The following is a 14729-nucleotide window of genomic DNA, read 5'->3' as shown; positions in this document are numbered from 1 at the left end:
TATTTCAATTTTTAATTGATTTGTTAGAATCAGGTAAGCAGAACAAAATGTTGGAAAATTTTAGATGCTTAATGGTTACAGAAATAAACCCTGGTCTGCCGAGAAAATTGTTAAAACAGTGTCTACACTGAAGTGGAATTTAACAATAAAGAAACAAGAAACAAAACTTACAACAAATCGCTAATCTACCTTTATTTTTAGATCTCCTATCTTCTTTAATTACATATGCTAGGTCTAAGCTGCTGGAGGTTTTAATCCCCTTCCCTTGCAAGAAAAAAAAATACCTGTCTTTGTTCCGTATCCCTACAGACGGCAATTATAACTTAGTGCTTTTTAACTTTGCTTATTGCTAAATAAAATTGCTTGGTATAAAAAAAGCTACTTCCTCATCTGTCTTAAATGTATAGCTGGTCTTTTACAACACAAGTGTCTGCTAGCGGTATGACATACGAGAAGTAACTTGGTTAAGCAGCACAAAATATAACACAAAATTAACAATTCCAGATATACCAAAGGTCAAGCAGTTAAAGTAAAACATACAAGAACTAAGACAGCACTCCACATTTCAGCAGTAGAACGGAGGTCAGCTTACAGAAAAGTTCTGTCTCCACGTCCATGCAAACTGACACTACCTCCATACACAGAAACTCACATTTAGCGAGTAAAGAAACATGTACCTTATATATACAATTAAGAACAGATCTTTCAGTCTTATCATTTTCTGCTCCTGTAGTGTGAAGAGGCTGCAGCAAGGTCTTTAATGGCAAGGCCATTATCCAATCCAATAAGCACAGAAGTAAAGAAACCACCAACTGGAAGAAACACTTTCAATTACAAATCAATTAAACCAGCACCCGCTACTTCACATTTATCACTGTATTTTACTTCTCTGTTTTACTTTCTTTTCTCAATTCAGTAGCGTCAACCTTCTGCAGTAACGGCAGGTCACACTTGTTTAAAAGCCACTGTATCTTCAAATCCTACTGCATCAGTAAAAAATTTGGCTACTGAGATATTTATCAAAGACCATCCACACAAGAGTTTCTCATCATGGTAAGTCTGTGAGCAGATACTCTGCTTAAGAGGATACCCATAATTTTTCAAAATTCATTTGTAGGGTGCTGTTTTTAAAATGACAGATTACACAGGTACAAATTAAGGCTGATGCACATTCTGCCCATAAACCTCACTGTAAAGTGAATCAAGGATTACACAAAACTGAACTGCTTCAGCTGCATTTAGTGCTTTATAAATAACACAGAATTTCCTTCACAAAATGTCAATAATGCCACACAGCATCAGGTACCAGCTGAACGAAATCCAACTGCTTTCTGTATTGCAGGCTACTCAATCAGCAAAAGAACCAACTCCCTCTAGGGGATGTTTTTAAAGACTGTAGAACAGAATTAGATTAAGACACATACACACCGAACTATTAATAACTTACTGGCTTCAAATAATTATTTTTAATTTTTAAAACTTATCTGTGGAAGAGGACACAATTCAGATAAATAGCTGCAAGATTCTCTAAAATATTTTCCAAGTTAAATAAAAGTCTTTCAAAGAAAATCCACTTAACTAATTTCCTAATAAATGACATATAAACATCATACTCATTTCACATAACACATTACAAGTTTGTCTCTCAGAGGCACCATATAACAAACCTAATGATGAAGGGCTCTGAGTATTTTTATATTAAACCAGTTTTTAAGAAACCCATTAGGACTGAGTTTGTCAGACCAGGTAAGCCAATTTCCTATATGATATTTGATGTACAATAATCAGCATTAGTTCATGGGGAAACTTTTTCAGTTATGGGAAGCGTCCTCAAGTGGAAAGGTGGCTGGCTTGGCGTACCACTGTAGTCTACAACAGCCCCTGACTTCTCACAAGCAGAGAGGAGAGGCGAAACGGAGCTCTGGAGGCCAAAACGAGCAGGAGATGAATGCCACCTCCTGTGGGAACGGGTGGCCCGGAACGACAGAGCTGCCAGCGACAAACCGCACTGAAGTGCTTGAGTTTAAATGACCACTGTGTCCCACAGTTCAAGAGCAAAGCCAAATTAGAAGAGATATAATTTTCAGGAGGCACAAAGTACTACTGTGAGCATTAGCTGAAGGTAGAGCCTGTCTTAGCTGAGGGACTGAGGCCCACTGGAAATACAAAAAGAGAGCGATTGTTTTGAGGGATGACAAAATCAAATTCATCTGAAGATTACAGGCTATCTTGCTGAAGAATGCACTTACAATAGAAAGTCCAAAAAATCATGACCTTATAAATATTTTGAAAGGTATTTTCTACAAATTGAGAATATATTTTCACTGTGAGACAAGTTTGAAAAGTCTACATTACTTTCTTTGCTTGTAAATTCACCGAGGATAAGGAAAAAGACAACTTTCTAGTTACTGAAAACAATCAATCTCAATTAATATTTTCCTACAAAAACTTCAGAAGTTCACTTGCATAAGAAATATTGCTGGAATTCTGAGAAGACTACATGGTATTATACTTAAAGAGCTGAATCCCTACTTTAAGGCATGGCTTAAATGTTTCAACAATGCTATGTCACACACCTTTGCAATTAATTTGACACATTAAAAAAGAAATGAAAAGTATTTACCCTCTTGTCCTGTTCATAAGAGGAAGCTTCTGTACTGGGTAGCAGATGGGTAATAGTTGCTATCAGAATCTGAGGAAAATATAGTATAGTTTCTTTAAAAATACAATTTAAATAGTTAAGTTTAAAATAAATTTTTAAGCAAGTAAATGTGGCGCAATACTAGATTCATGGTTAAATTCTATTAAAGTTGAGACAAATTACAGTATTCTTTGCCACTCTGTTTTAAAAAAAACAAAACCTTTTAATTGAATTTTGCAGAAGACATTGAAAGAATACGTTCCGCTTGACTGACATAGGTGCGTTAGGGACAATGAAATTACACAGCCACTCCAACTATGCAGGCAGGAAGAGAATTTGATTCAACAGACTTGTAGGGTGCAGAAAGGAACCCGATGTGGGTTTGTGTATGGTGCTACTTGAGCTCTGTTATTTCTTACAACTACTAGAATTTGTGAACACCCTGCCTCTACTTAATCAACAATATGACTGCCGAGGAGCAGAGAAATGCCTGTTACAGCTCTTAAGAAGCTTCCACACAATTCTCTTCCCGGTTACCTGGGAGACCTCTCTCTTTTCTCTGTGGTTCAGAGTCACAGAGGCCATAGTCTACTTCCTTGTCATTCAATAAGTGTACTCAAAATAATTATTTTTGCTTTATACTGAAATACATTAATGCAAAGTCTTTTGCATACGGATTTACAAAATACAGTTGCAGATCCGTATTTAAGTAACCACTTTCTCACTAAATTTAAATAAACGTATTTGAAAATATTTAATATTTAAAAAAATCTGGACTTTACTGGCAACGTTCTCATGTAAATAGTGACATAGTTGTATCTGAGAAAAAATAAGCATGATATAGCCATTTTACATGTTAATACTGGAGTCAGCAAGTAAATGTGATGTGAACCCCTACTGTTAATGTTCAAGTAAGATTATGCTTATACTAATTCAACATTCTGTGAAACATACTTGTCAATATTCTGGTATTTTAAATTTCAGGGAAATACATTTTACTGTTGCATTTAAAAGAATTAAAAATTTTAATTTTTTTAAAATTACTTACTTGAATAATTCTTAAAGGTGAATCGGCTTGATACACTTGAAGTCTATGTACATAATGTATCAGCATGTTCAGCATACTGCAGGCAACTTGGGCTACTGTTTTATTTGGAAACTAGAAAAGAGAAGAGAGCACAGTAACGATGACTACATGATTTCACGTAAGAGTACATTAGGTGGTAAGGTGGTCAGGAATTTCAGTGACGGTTTTATACATGTAGTTCCTCATGTAACTAAATTTTACAAAAGGAATTATTTCATAGTCATAACCAAATGTTAGCAACTAACATCAAAGGTTTGTGACAGACAATCAGGGAGCTGCATGCAATGATGGAAAGGGGAAAAGAGTCTCCTAACTAACTTCAGACTGGTTAGTACAGTACCAGAAAGCCAGGAAGAACAAATTTATTTCTTGTTACCTTAATGATTATTGTTAACGCATCACTACAAGAAACCAAGGATCCGATTCTGAAATCGGAGTTGTTTGTTGAGATCCAAGACAGGTGAACAGCAGCATACCCAAAATGCAAGACATAGTGAGAGTAATGGTTCTGTTTTTTAGTGACTGCTGTGTACAGCACTTGTCTGAATGGAAATGAATGCACCTCGGGTTCTGTGCTTAATTCCTCTTTTCTCTGTTATCTTTTAAAGGCAGGAGAATGTTGCTGCACTGGAGCCTGCCCTCAACAGTTACCAAAATGCTTAAGTTACTGCCGTTGGTCAAGGCAAAAGTGAATGCATTTGTACAATATGTCCCCAGCCTTGGGAGAGGATGCACACGCTGCCCTGCACTCCAAAGGGGGAAAACAAAGAAAAGAAGAGACAGGGACGTTTCCCTAAATTGTGAATGCACAGGATGTGTAATTGAGGCTTCTTCCTTCACTGCACTTCCCTTAAAACACTAAGCTGGGCACCAAACAACAAGCACAAAGTAAATCTCACAACTGAATTTTATTCACCTAGGACATGAAAATTCTACAAATCTGAGCAAAATAGTTATTAGCGCAGAACTACAGACTTCAGAAGACAGCACAAACTGCACAGAAGAAAAAATTACACGCACCAGCCCCAAGGGAAGGATTTCAGATACACTTATTCAAGCGAATACTCTATCGTTACCAAACCCAAATATTCCAAACTATATAATGATGAACCTCAAAACACTCAGAAAACAATTAGGCAATTCATGCTTCAATTATGAAAATCTCCAATGAAGATGAGTCACATCAGAATTCCTGCATTATTAAAACAAAAAAGTAGTTTACATGTTTTAATCCCACTTTACTTATCAGTGAAGCTGTCACAGGTGTGTGCTGCAAGGTGGCTAAGTGTCTACCTCTGAGCTCAGAAAAGGACAATTATGTTGCAAAATACTCAGATTTTATTTCTTGGCTTATTAGACTCTTTTCTTTATCAGTCCAGTTCTATTAACCTTTCAGGGAAGGGTATATCTCACAAGCCCTTAAAAAAACCCCAACAACCAACAACAAACCATTTAAGAAAGCTGAAACTCCCAGGCAATGAAGTGTGAGCAGAAAATTAAAGACTTCAGAATAAAATTTTTGAATGGCAAAAATGGAAAGGTGGAAAACATACTGGAAGAAAACTCTGTCCTGAGCCAGCTTCTTATCAAAGCAGAGCTATCATTTTTTACATTTACGGTCTTGAAAAGTACAGGCACAGGCAGAAGTATGGAGTACAAAGCTTTAATTAACATTTTTTTTTTTACTTGTGGTATCGATGTAAGCATAAAGAAAGACTATGAATAGCTCTTGTAAGTCTTCTGTCAGAGATGGAAACCAGAGTACACAGAATAGTTAATTCTTGTTCTGACTTTCCCTGCTTCTCAGTTTCCCATTATTGTCGCCTTTTAACTAAAACATGGCAGACATCTTACACCTGCAAGTATTCCCAGAGGTTATGACAAGAACATCATTGTTTTTATCCCTCATGAGACAGCCTCTCTCCATGCTGTGAGAGCACACTGTAAGAGCACAGTAAGCAGGGCACAGGTTCTAATGTTTAAGCTCAAGTGACAACCAAAAAAAATTAAATAAAACTGAAAGCATCACAATTTGATTACAGAACTTGAGATCAAATCCAGATTGCTGGAAACATCCTTACAAGCTTGCAGGAAAACCCCAAAGTCACTGGAGAGGACAAAAGTGGTTGACAAACCAGAGCAGCTTAATAAGGAGTATCCAGATCACTGAATTTGAGAAAAAATTACCTGAGAGAAAGGTGTGGAGACTTTTCAGAGTCTTTGAATAATCAGCCATTGACTACATAAAAACAGAGAGCATTTTCTTCTTTTTATTTTTTAATTTTTTTATAAAAAGAGGATCATCAGGGTCTAAAATGAAGATAAGTGAATGATTTCTAGTGCTGGCTTATGCAAATTAGTTAACCTCTTTCTGTTTCCTGGTTGAAGAGAATTTTTAAATTTTTGTTTTTAATTTAAGAAAGGGAACAAAAGTCAACATTAACATAAATTCCACAGAAAGGCCGAAGGGTGTAAAGTAATGAATATGAACAAAATTCAAATCTTGTGCATTCACATTTTCTTATTCACGGGAAGAGCACCAGGTAGGAAGTTTTGATCAAGAATATGGGGATTGGCCCAAACAGATCAAACACTTCATCTGCTTCAGAAATCTATCCCAGCATGGCCAATGTATCACATTTCAAAAGAATGCACAGACACTTTAGAAGAGACACTTATAGAGCTGTGCGCCCTGGAAGGGCATTTTCCTGAAATCAAGCAGCAACACTGAGTTTATGCTGGATAGCAAAACAATTCACCCCTTTCAAGTCCGCTGCTTTGTTCTGACTTCTTTTCCAATAGCCTTTGGATGTGGCACAAAGGCAGCTGTGCAATGCTACAAACATTTCACCCGCCATTCTCTATCTCTGAAAAATGCTGTATGTTATAAAGCGTAAGAATTCACTACTTTGGTATTTTATATTTAATAGTGTAACAGGGGACGTAGTTTTTTAAAAGTTACTTGATGGAAAAAAAAAAACCCAAAAAAAACTTTCAACGAACTGGCACTCTGCGTGGTACCTAACTGTCAGGGTTTTTCCTCGGAAGAACAGTCTTACCATACTTTTCATCTTCGCATGGGTCCACTGCTTTCTGGATGTTACATAAGTAGTTTAACCTTGTCCATACTTGAAAATAACCTATGGTTAGGAGTCATTCAACTAAGCCTGCACAAGACAATTCCGTGATGTGCCTGCAGCATTTCTGAGAGAAGCATAATATAATCATGAGATGCAGAGGTCTGGATGGCTGGTTAGGAACCTCTGGGCTCAGACTTCGGCAGAAGTTAACACAGATACAGCAGCGTTGACACACTGCTGGGAGACGTGCTGGCTATATTCCGAGTGAGCTGCTGGACTGCGGTTCTGAATACGCTTCTGTATTTCAGAAATAGCCATATAATTGTTGCTAACATTTCTATTCAACGTTACTCGGGCAATTGTACTTATCAGTAAGTTGGACTAGGACTATAGCTCCCTATCCATTCATTTCTCATGAAAATAAGAAAATAATCCATTCCGCGAGTTCAAATCTCTGACTGCTTGGAAGCCAGGAGATTGCTTAGGTAACAAATTAGAGCTAATTTGTTTCTCGCATGATCTATTTAGGAACTTTTAATTCCATGATTAAACTCTATTGTGAATGCATACCACTGCTCAGAACAGGAGAAAATCCAACATGCTCTGGATGCTTTTGCCAACACAAAGCAAAGCAGGGAGAAATACAAAGATCTTCGCCTTCTCATTCAGGGAGTAATTTATGTGTAATATAAATGAGATACAAATAACTGGTTTAATAAATACGTCAAAGAAAAATAAGAGAAATCACAGTGAATGTCAGGATTAAAAATAGTTCAAACTTTGATAAATTGCAGAAGATAAAACCAGCATCATTTGCCTAATACCAAACTCGCACAGGAACTTGATAAAGTGCACTAGTTAAGGGATATTAAAAAGCAAGGGGAAAACCCTGGAAGAGAGTATTAGCAAAGCTGCAAAGGATGAATGTGATTTTGCAAAACAGGAAATTGCAATTTAGAGTCTAATACTAAAAGCCCTGCAGCTACCCATTTTAGATGTAGTCTCAAATCCTGCTTCACAGGATGTGAACAGCTGATCTGCTAAGATACTTTTCAGATTCCCATTGCTGAAAAGAATAGCCCCCAACATCTGACACAAGCCATGTATAACAGGGGTACACCCCAATTTTTATCAATGTGTATATACAGAAAGACTAGACTTCAGAGTTTTGATGTAAAGAAAAAGCATGTAGGAAGGTTCTGTAAATAAATTGGGAAATATTTAAAAAGTTGAAGATATTGTTCACAAATATACAATTTTTCAAAATGTCAGACAATAAAATGTTTTTAATAATATTCTAATTATTCCATAAAATATGAACAAATATAAAAAAGATTTACAAAGGGTAGGAAAACAAAAACACCCATCAAGGAAAAAAAAAAGCCAAAAAAGTGCAGCTTTTTTAACAGAGATGATGAAAGAAATATACTGTTGATGTACTACCACCAATACAAAAATCTCATGACCAGAACTGAAATCCAGTGAGACTAGTTTCAGAGAAGTGACAACTGTCAAAAGGAAAGGCAGACAAATGTCAGAAAATCTCTTCTACTCAGAAGCACTTTATAGGCACTGCACCCCAATGAACTAGCTGTTTCTGAGCAAGCTGCATTTCCAGGTGAGAATCCCTAGCATACCAGCTATGTTTGACAGATACAATCAAAACAGATCAACGATAGCCATAAAAACAGGTGCTCTTTACTTTTCACCAAAATTAGAGTTCTCATTATTCCCTTTCAATGGGTAGTTTATTCACATAAACTTTGATGACAACTCTTGACCTGTCTTTGGATTCAGTTATTGTTCTAACAGGTACTGGCCTGAATGACATGTCCTGGAATGAGCATAGAAAAGCACTTTGCCACAGGAAATCAAACATCCCCCAGTGCTTCCATGAATGCAGCATAAGTTCTCTATACCCCTCTTTAAACATCTGAGAAGCGACACCACATAATGCACGGCTCTTAAGGTAGTGAGGATACGGGGATAATTGGATTTGGTTGGTGGGGGTAAGAAGAGGGCAAGTGAGCAAGAAGCACGAGAAGCTTTTAAGAAACTTCTGATTGGCCTGTGCATTTGTCACCTTCCTGCTTTCTTCCCTCTCCCCCTCTTACACTGGATGCTCTGCTCAGTCTGGCAGCCAAAGAGTACAAGGCAGCAACTTGGCTTGGGACACATTTTTGCATGTGATGGCAGATGGCTCACAAAACCGGGATCCCTTCCAGTTTCCTCTCTACCCTGGCCTTTCCCTTTTGCAATGTGTCAGAAGAATGTACCATGGATGCTTTATGAGCACTATTAATCAGAGTTGGGGAACCTAGGATGCCAATTAGTGGGGAAAGTGACTTCCCTCAGCACCCATGGCTAGCCTAGACAGGAGACACAAGCGCTGGAGAAGGAAAGACGCCGACACGTCTGTACTCCAGAGTCTCTGTATGGATCCCTACTAGGTGTACACAGCAAGGTTTTGGTAATGGAGAGGCTACGGGGGGGTCTCTGTGAGAAGAGGCTAGGGGCTGCCCCATGCCAGACACAGCAGGTTCCAGCCAGCTCTGCAACAGACCCACCAAAGGACGCAGCTGAGCCCATCCACCAAGTGTGCAACGCCTTTGTGAAAACATATTTAAGGAAGGGCAAGCACACCACACAGGTAGAGCAGAGAACAAAACAAAACAAAAAAAAGAACAAGAAACAGCAGGCAAACATGAAGGTCAGAGAAGGAAGTGGGAGAGGAGGTGCTCCAGGTGCTGAGGCATAGGTGCCCTGCAGCCTACGGAAAAGACCATACCAGAGGAGATATCCACAGTGCAGCCGTGGAGTACCCCACACTGCAGTACTGGATATTTCCTGGGGGAACTGCAGTCCACAGACAGCTCACATTGGAACAGAGAGGAAGGAGCAGAAGAGAGGAACCATTATGGACTGACTGTAAATACCCATTCCCCATCCCCTCTGCACTACTTGGGAGTGGGCAGGAGGAGGCAGAGGAGTTGGGAACAAAGGATTGAAATTTGAGCCTGGGAAAGCGGGAGGGCGGGGAAAGGTGGTGTTTTAAATTTTGTCTTTGTTTCTCACTGACCAAATGATTTTAACTGGCAATAAATTAAATTAATTTCCCCAAGTCAAATCTGTTTTGCCCATGATGGCAGCTGGTAAGCAATCTCCCCTGTCTTCATCTTGACCCACAAGATTTTTCATCCTGTTTTCTCCCCCTGTCCTGTTGTGAAGGGGGAGCGAGTGAGCGGCTGGGTAGGATTTTGTCCCTTACCCAAGGTCAATCCACACAGGCTCCTAAATCTACTTACAAACAGATACAGAAAACCTTGTTGGAAGCATGGGTCCAGGATGTGGGAAGGGGTATAGCTGAGCAAAGTCAGACAAAGCCAGTAGTGGTTTTGCTGAAACCTGAACTGCACGGATTATTCATGAAAGCTGGGATGATGGATAAACTGCTATGCTCCAAAGGGTGGAGGTTAGAGTGAAGTGGCTAATGATATACATTAAGATAGCAATCCACTATCTTATTTCCCAGCACACCACTTCCTCCAAATTTAAATAAGGGTAAAGATCTCTTTTTGACAGAGTTCAGAGATTCATGAGCTAAACTGAATTCAGTCTTTTGTAAGGATTGAAAATGAAACTGTGAGGTAAGGATGCTAAAATGTGATCATGGCTTTGAAAAGACGAAGTATCTTTACATGTAAAGGCACTATATGTTGTAAAAGTGTTAGTTTCTCACCTTTAGGGAAACACAAATCACATTCAATGCTTCCTTGATCTGAGGATGATGTGATTCATGAACCAGCTCCTCACAGATCCAGATACCAAGACTGCAAAGAGCAACACATCTGCAAAACAATGTTGGAGAGCAAGTTGTTGAGAATGTGCTACAAGAACGTGCAATTTTTATGATTCATGATATGTCTTGCTAAAATCTAATAAATGTTTTTAATATTTCGAGAAGAACTACACAAAAACCTCTATAATGCTGTAACTTATTTAAAAATGAGAAAAAAATCCCAAAGACCCTGGTGAATGCACAAAAAGGACAGAGGAAACACCCTTCTGAGAAACTGAAAAATCCAAAAGACATCAACACCACCTGCAGTTTTATATGCTTTCTGGATTAAAAACACTACCCGAAATCAATGTATGAGAATTTAATACATAATTTCTTAAGACAAAGTAAAAATTGTGGTGGGAGGTTCCTCCTCCCCAACAGGAGAGCTTGCTCATATTGTTTAGAGTTGCTGGGACACAGAGACAAGAGAGGGGAATGTTATTCATTCATTCATAGATATTTATATTTTTTTAGATTGACAATAAACAAAGATGAACAGAAGAGAGGTAAATGGAAGCAAGAGACAGTACACATATTGTGATTAAACGCTTTGACTTTTGTTGTTGTTTCTTAATCCAAAATCAGGAAATGGAAAAGAAGTGTAAAAGGTAAAGAGTATTTAGATAGATGTGTTCAAATCAACAGAGATGGATGAAATTTGTTCAGAAACGTTAAGGAGCTAGCTTAAGTAATCTCTGAATCATTAGCAATTATCTTCAAGAACACAGGCTGGAAATATTTTGGAAACAACTTCAGAATTCGAAATCCTCTGGATAAAACTGGAGAGCAGTCCAAAAATCAACAAGATGGAAATTGGTCACGGGAACTACAAACTACATCTGGGAAGGAAAAATCATATGCTGGAATAGAAACAGAAACAGAAGTGGCTATGAAGCCTGTGCTGTAGAAAAAGGATTTTTAAGGCTACGCAGAATCATGAAACTGCTAACAGGTAGCAAAAATACAGCTTGGAATTAATTCTACATGATGGGGTAAATAAGATGTCAAACCACCCTGTTTAGTACACTGTCACTGAAATCTCTATTGCAAGACTGCCTCCATTACATTTTGATTAACACAATTTAAGAATAAAGACAAACTTGAGGGAGTCTAAGGAAAAAGTAACAAAAATAATAAACTTTGGGGAATATTACATATGGAGGAAAAGTTGAAGAGTCCAAATCACAATTAAGGAAGGAAATTATAAGAAATCTTCTGATGTGCAGTTAAGTCACTAAAGAGTTTAATTTCCAGTACAAAAGATTTCTTCTATATACTGGCCATTAAAACAACCTGACTGTAAAAATTAGATAAATATTGTAACAGTCTGTCTAAGATTTTCGTAACTGTCTTTGAGAAAATTTTCAGAACCAATTAGGCAAGCTATTGCCAGGAACGTTTTAAACACACTCCAGCCTCGGCAGAGGGAGAGCTTACAGAAGTACTCTTGGTTCCTTCCTGATCTACACTTCTGCTGTTTCCACAGTTTATATTTCAATCCTTTTTGAACAAAAGAAAACAAGAACATAGAATAGATTTAACAATAAGTGTAGACAGTTTGTGTAAGCCAACTCAGAGAATAAACCTTTAGTAGATAGAATGGAATACAGCTCTAAGTCCGCTTTACTATTTAAGGTTTCCTTCACACTACTGAGGCCCATTCCACATCTGATGACATACTGATGTGCAAAATATCCAGGAGTCTGTCAGGTTTCTACCGAGAGCACCACTTTCGCTGTCACTACTCAGAGTGGTCTCTGAAAAACTGTGTAGTTATGTGGCTACAACGTTGTTATTAAAGAATCACAGCCTTAACAGCACAAGGAGGAGAAGAGATGAACACCGTGTTCATCAACCTATCACTTCTTTTCTGGACCATCAGTGGCAGAAGAGGAATTTGATTAATACAGTTATTAATCTTTACAGATGGAGATCTGAGAGTAGAACATATTTCAGATAACTGACTTCCCTGAAGCTCTGTTGGGTCAAGCTTGTAATGAAACGCAAAACATCGACCCTCTGTGGAAGAGATAAGGAACAGAGATTTATAGCCTGGGTAACAATAACAGCACTCAGACTTGCTGGAGATATACAATGCTATGTACCTACGTTCCAAGAAATTTAAGTTCTTTCCTAGGAAACTGCAAAGACAATTAAGCCTCTACCAGTGGCCAAGCTGACATGGCAAAATCATAATGCAGATTTGCAAATATGACCTCTGATAGTAACCCAGGTGAATTCTTTACTGCTGTGAAGCAGATGGCATCAGAGAGGTTATTCCCAAAAGAGACACTGGATAAACTGCCACTGAGGAATGTGGCAATCAAGCTTCAGGAGCTGCGGGAACATCATTATCCCCACAATGAAGACAGACCCACCGCTGTCCCAGGAGGAGGAGAGGGGCACAGGCAATCCAATTTATTCCTTTTTAATCTTCATTTAATGTTATTTCACACAGTGGTCCAACTTTGCATTTTGGGGATAGCATAACTCAACTCTGAAAGGCTGGGCATGCACACGTGCCTCTGCTCCTACACACACCCTCGCAGCCAGACGGGATATGGGGACATGCAGGATGTTCCCTTCCTCTTCCCAGCCACGCTGCCAGAACTGAAGACATTAATGCTGTGTGCTTCAGTGCCACAGGATCAGTAATAATGGTCTGAACCAAATGGATTTAAATCACTTTTTTCAAAAGCAAAGTGGAGACTGTTATGCTTTTTAGAACTCAGTTTTGCAAAAGAACATGAAAATTGAAATGAAAATTATCTCAGGACATTCCTTCCTTCCCCTGTACTGAGAGAGATTGCCAGCTTAAGAGAAGAGCAGGTAAGCGGGCTGATGAAAACCGCTCTTTGTTTTCCAGCAAAACATTTTAAGGTTCAATGAACTGACATTTTTCAGGCATTTCGTTCTAGTATCTTGCATTTGTTAAAGTAACAATTTATTAGTTGAGCATATATAGACACTCCACCCAAAGAGACAGGGTACACAAGCATGCTCTTCCTTGGTAGGCATTACAAGGAACCCTTTCCAATCCCATACACAGGACTCTGTAACTGAAAGCTCATGTGGATGGGTAAGGAGCAACAAAATCCTAAGCAAATTAAGAAACAGAAAAGAAAACTGGTAACTATCTTCTTTGAAAATCTCTGTTTGATGAAGATGCTTAGGTTTAAGCAGCAGAGCAGTCATTCCCAGTTAAATGTTTAGCTCAATATCTTCTGCTTCTTTTGCATACCATAAAGGAAGGCTCATGTACCTTGAATTATTTCTATTTTTCAAATTAAATCATATAGTCTAATAAAAAATAACCATACGTCCCTCATAAGTTACCTTGTCCTTAATCAACCTCAAAAATGCCTCTCTAGTACAGAAAATCCCCGAGTTGAACGCCAGGTTAGGCTGGGAGACCATAGAGCTTATTTTTACCCATATTAACACACATTTCTATCAGCCACTATCAGAGAAAGGATACTGGGCTAGACCAGCATTTGGTCCAATAAGAACGTCTGTTTTGTTATTACCTCTGTTTATAATCAATTTCACATTCACATGGTACACCACAGTTCTAATAGTGGTAAAGAAAACCATGAACAAAATACATACAAACATTTACTTTAAGCTCTTCAATATATCCAACTCAAAACAGTATAATAAAGAAAAGAATCTGTTCATTCCGAAGCTCTTTTTGTATGACCTACCGTGCAGGTCCAGATGGCTCCTCTCTTGCTGAACTTAACACAGTTTTAATTATGAGTTCCTAAAACAAAGAGGAAAATATTCACTGATTTAACAATAACTCCATGATACGAAGCATCAGAAAATTAGAAATTTACTATAGCACACACAGGCACGTTGCTTAGCTGAGTCTCTAGGTTTGTAGTCAGACAGATTGTTTCCTTACCACTACTCCAAGCTTCTAGTCTGCCCCAGATGCTCATTATTGTGCTACCCCAAGAATATCCCACAGGTTACTGTCCTCATTTCTGCTGATTAACTGCTTATCCAATTCTTGACAATACATTTCCATAAAATATCAGAGGTTAAAAAAAAAAAAAAGCCTCCCTAAAGCTAGCT

The 14729-nt window shown here is 38.2% G+C and overlaps 1 protein-coding gene across 14 annotated transcripts in view; it reads right to left on the bottom strand.

Moving 5' to 3' along the window:
• The window catches only part of RALGAPA1 (Ral GTPase activating protein catalytic subunit alpha 1), a 134441-nt gene that overhangs the window by 54498 nt on the left and 65214 nt on the right, over window positions 1-14729 (bottom strand). For all 14 annotated transcript variants that reach the window (XR_008466364.1, XR_008466365.1, XR_008466363.1 and 11 more), the window contains 5 exons: window positions 14354-14412; window positions 10548-10656; window positions 3690-3800; window positions 2624-2692; window positions 678-812 (listed from right to left, as the gene is read on the bottom strand). Coding sequence is in view for 10 of the 14 variants with exons in the window: in XM_054201034.1 (XP_054057009.1) it covers window positions 678-812; window positions 2624-2692; window positions 3690-3800; window positions 10548-10656; window positions 14354-14412 (483 nt within the window). In the remaining 4 variants the exon portion in view is untranslated. The remainder of the gene's footprint in view (window positions 1-677; window positions 813-2623; window positions 2693-3689; window positions 3801-10547; window positions 10657-14353; window positions 14413-14729) is intronic.

This window comes from Rissa tridactyla, chromosome 4, assembly GCF_028500815.1.
Source record: "Rissa tridactyla isolate bRisTri1 chromosome 4, bRisTri1.patW.cur.20221130, whole genome shotgun sequence".
Classification (NCBI taxonomy): Eukaryota; Metazoa; Chordata; class Aves; order Charadriiformes; family Laridae; genus Rissa; species Rissa tridactyla.
Note: the sequence above shows the minus strand (reverse complement) of the source record. Positions and strands in the feature narration are given on the sequence as shown.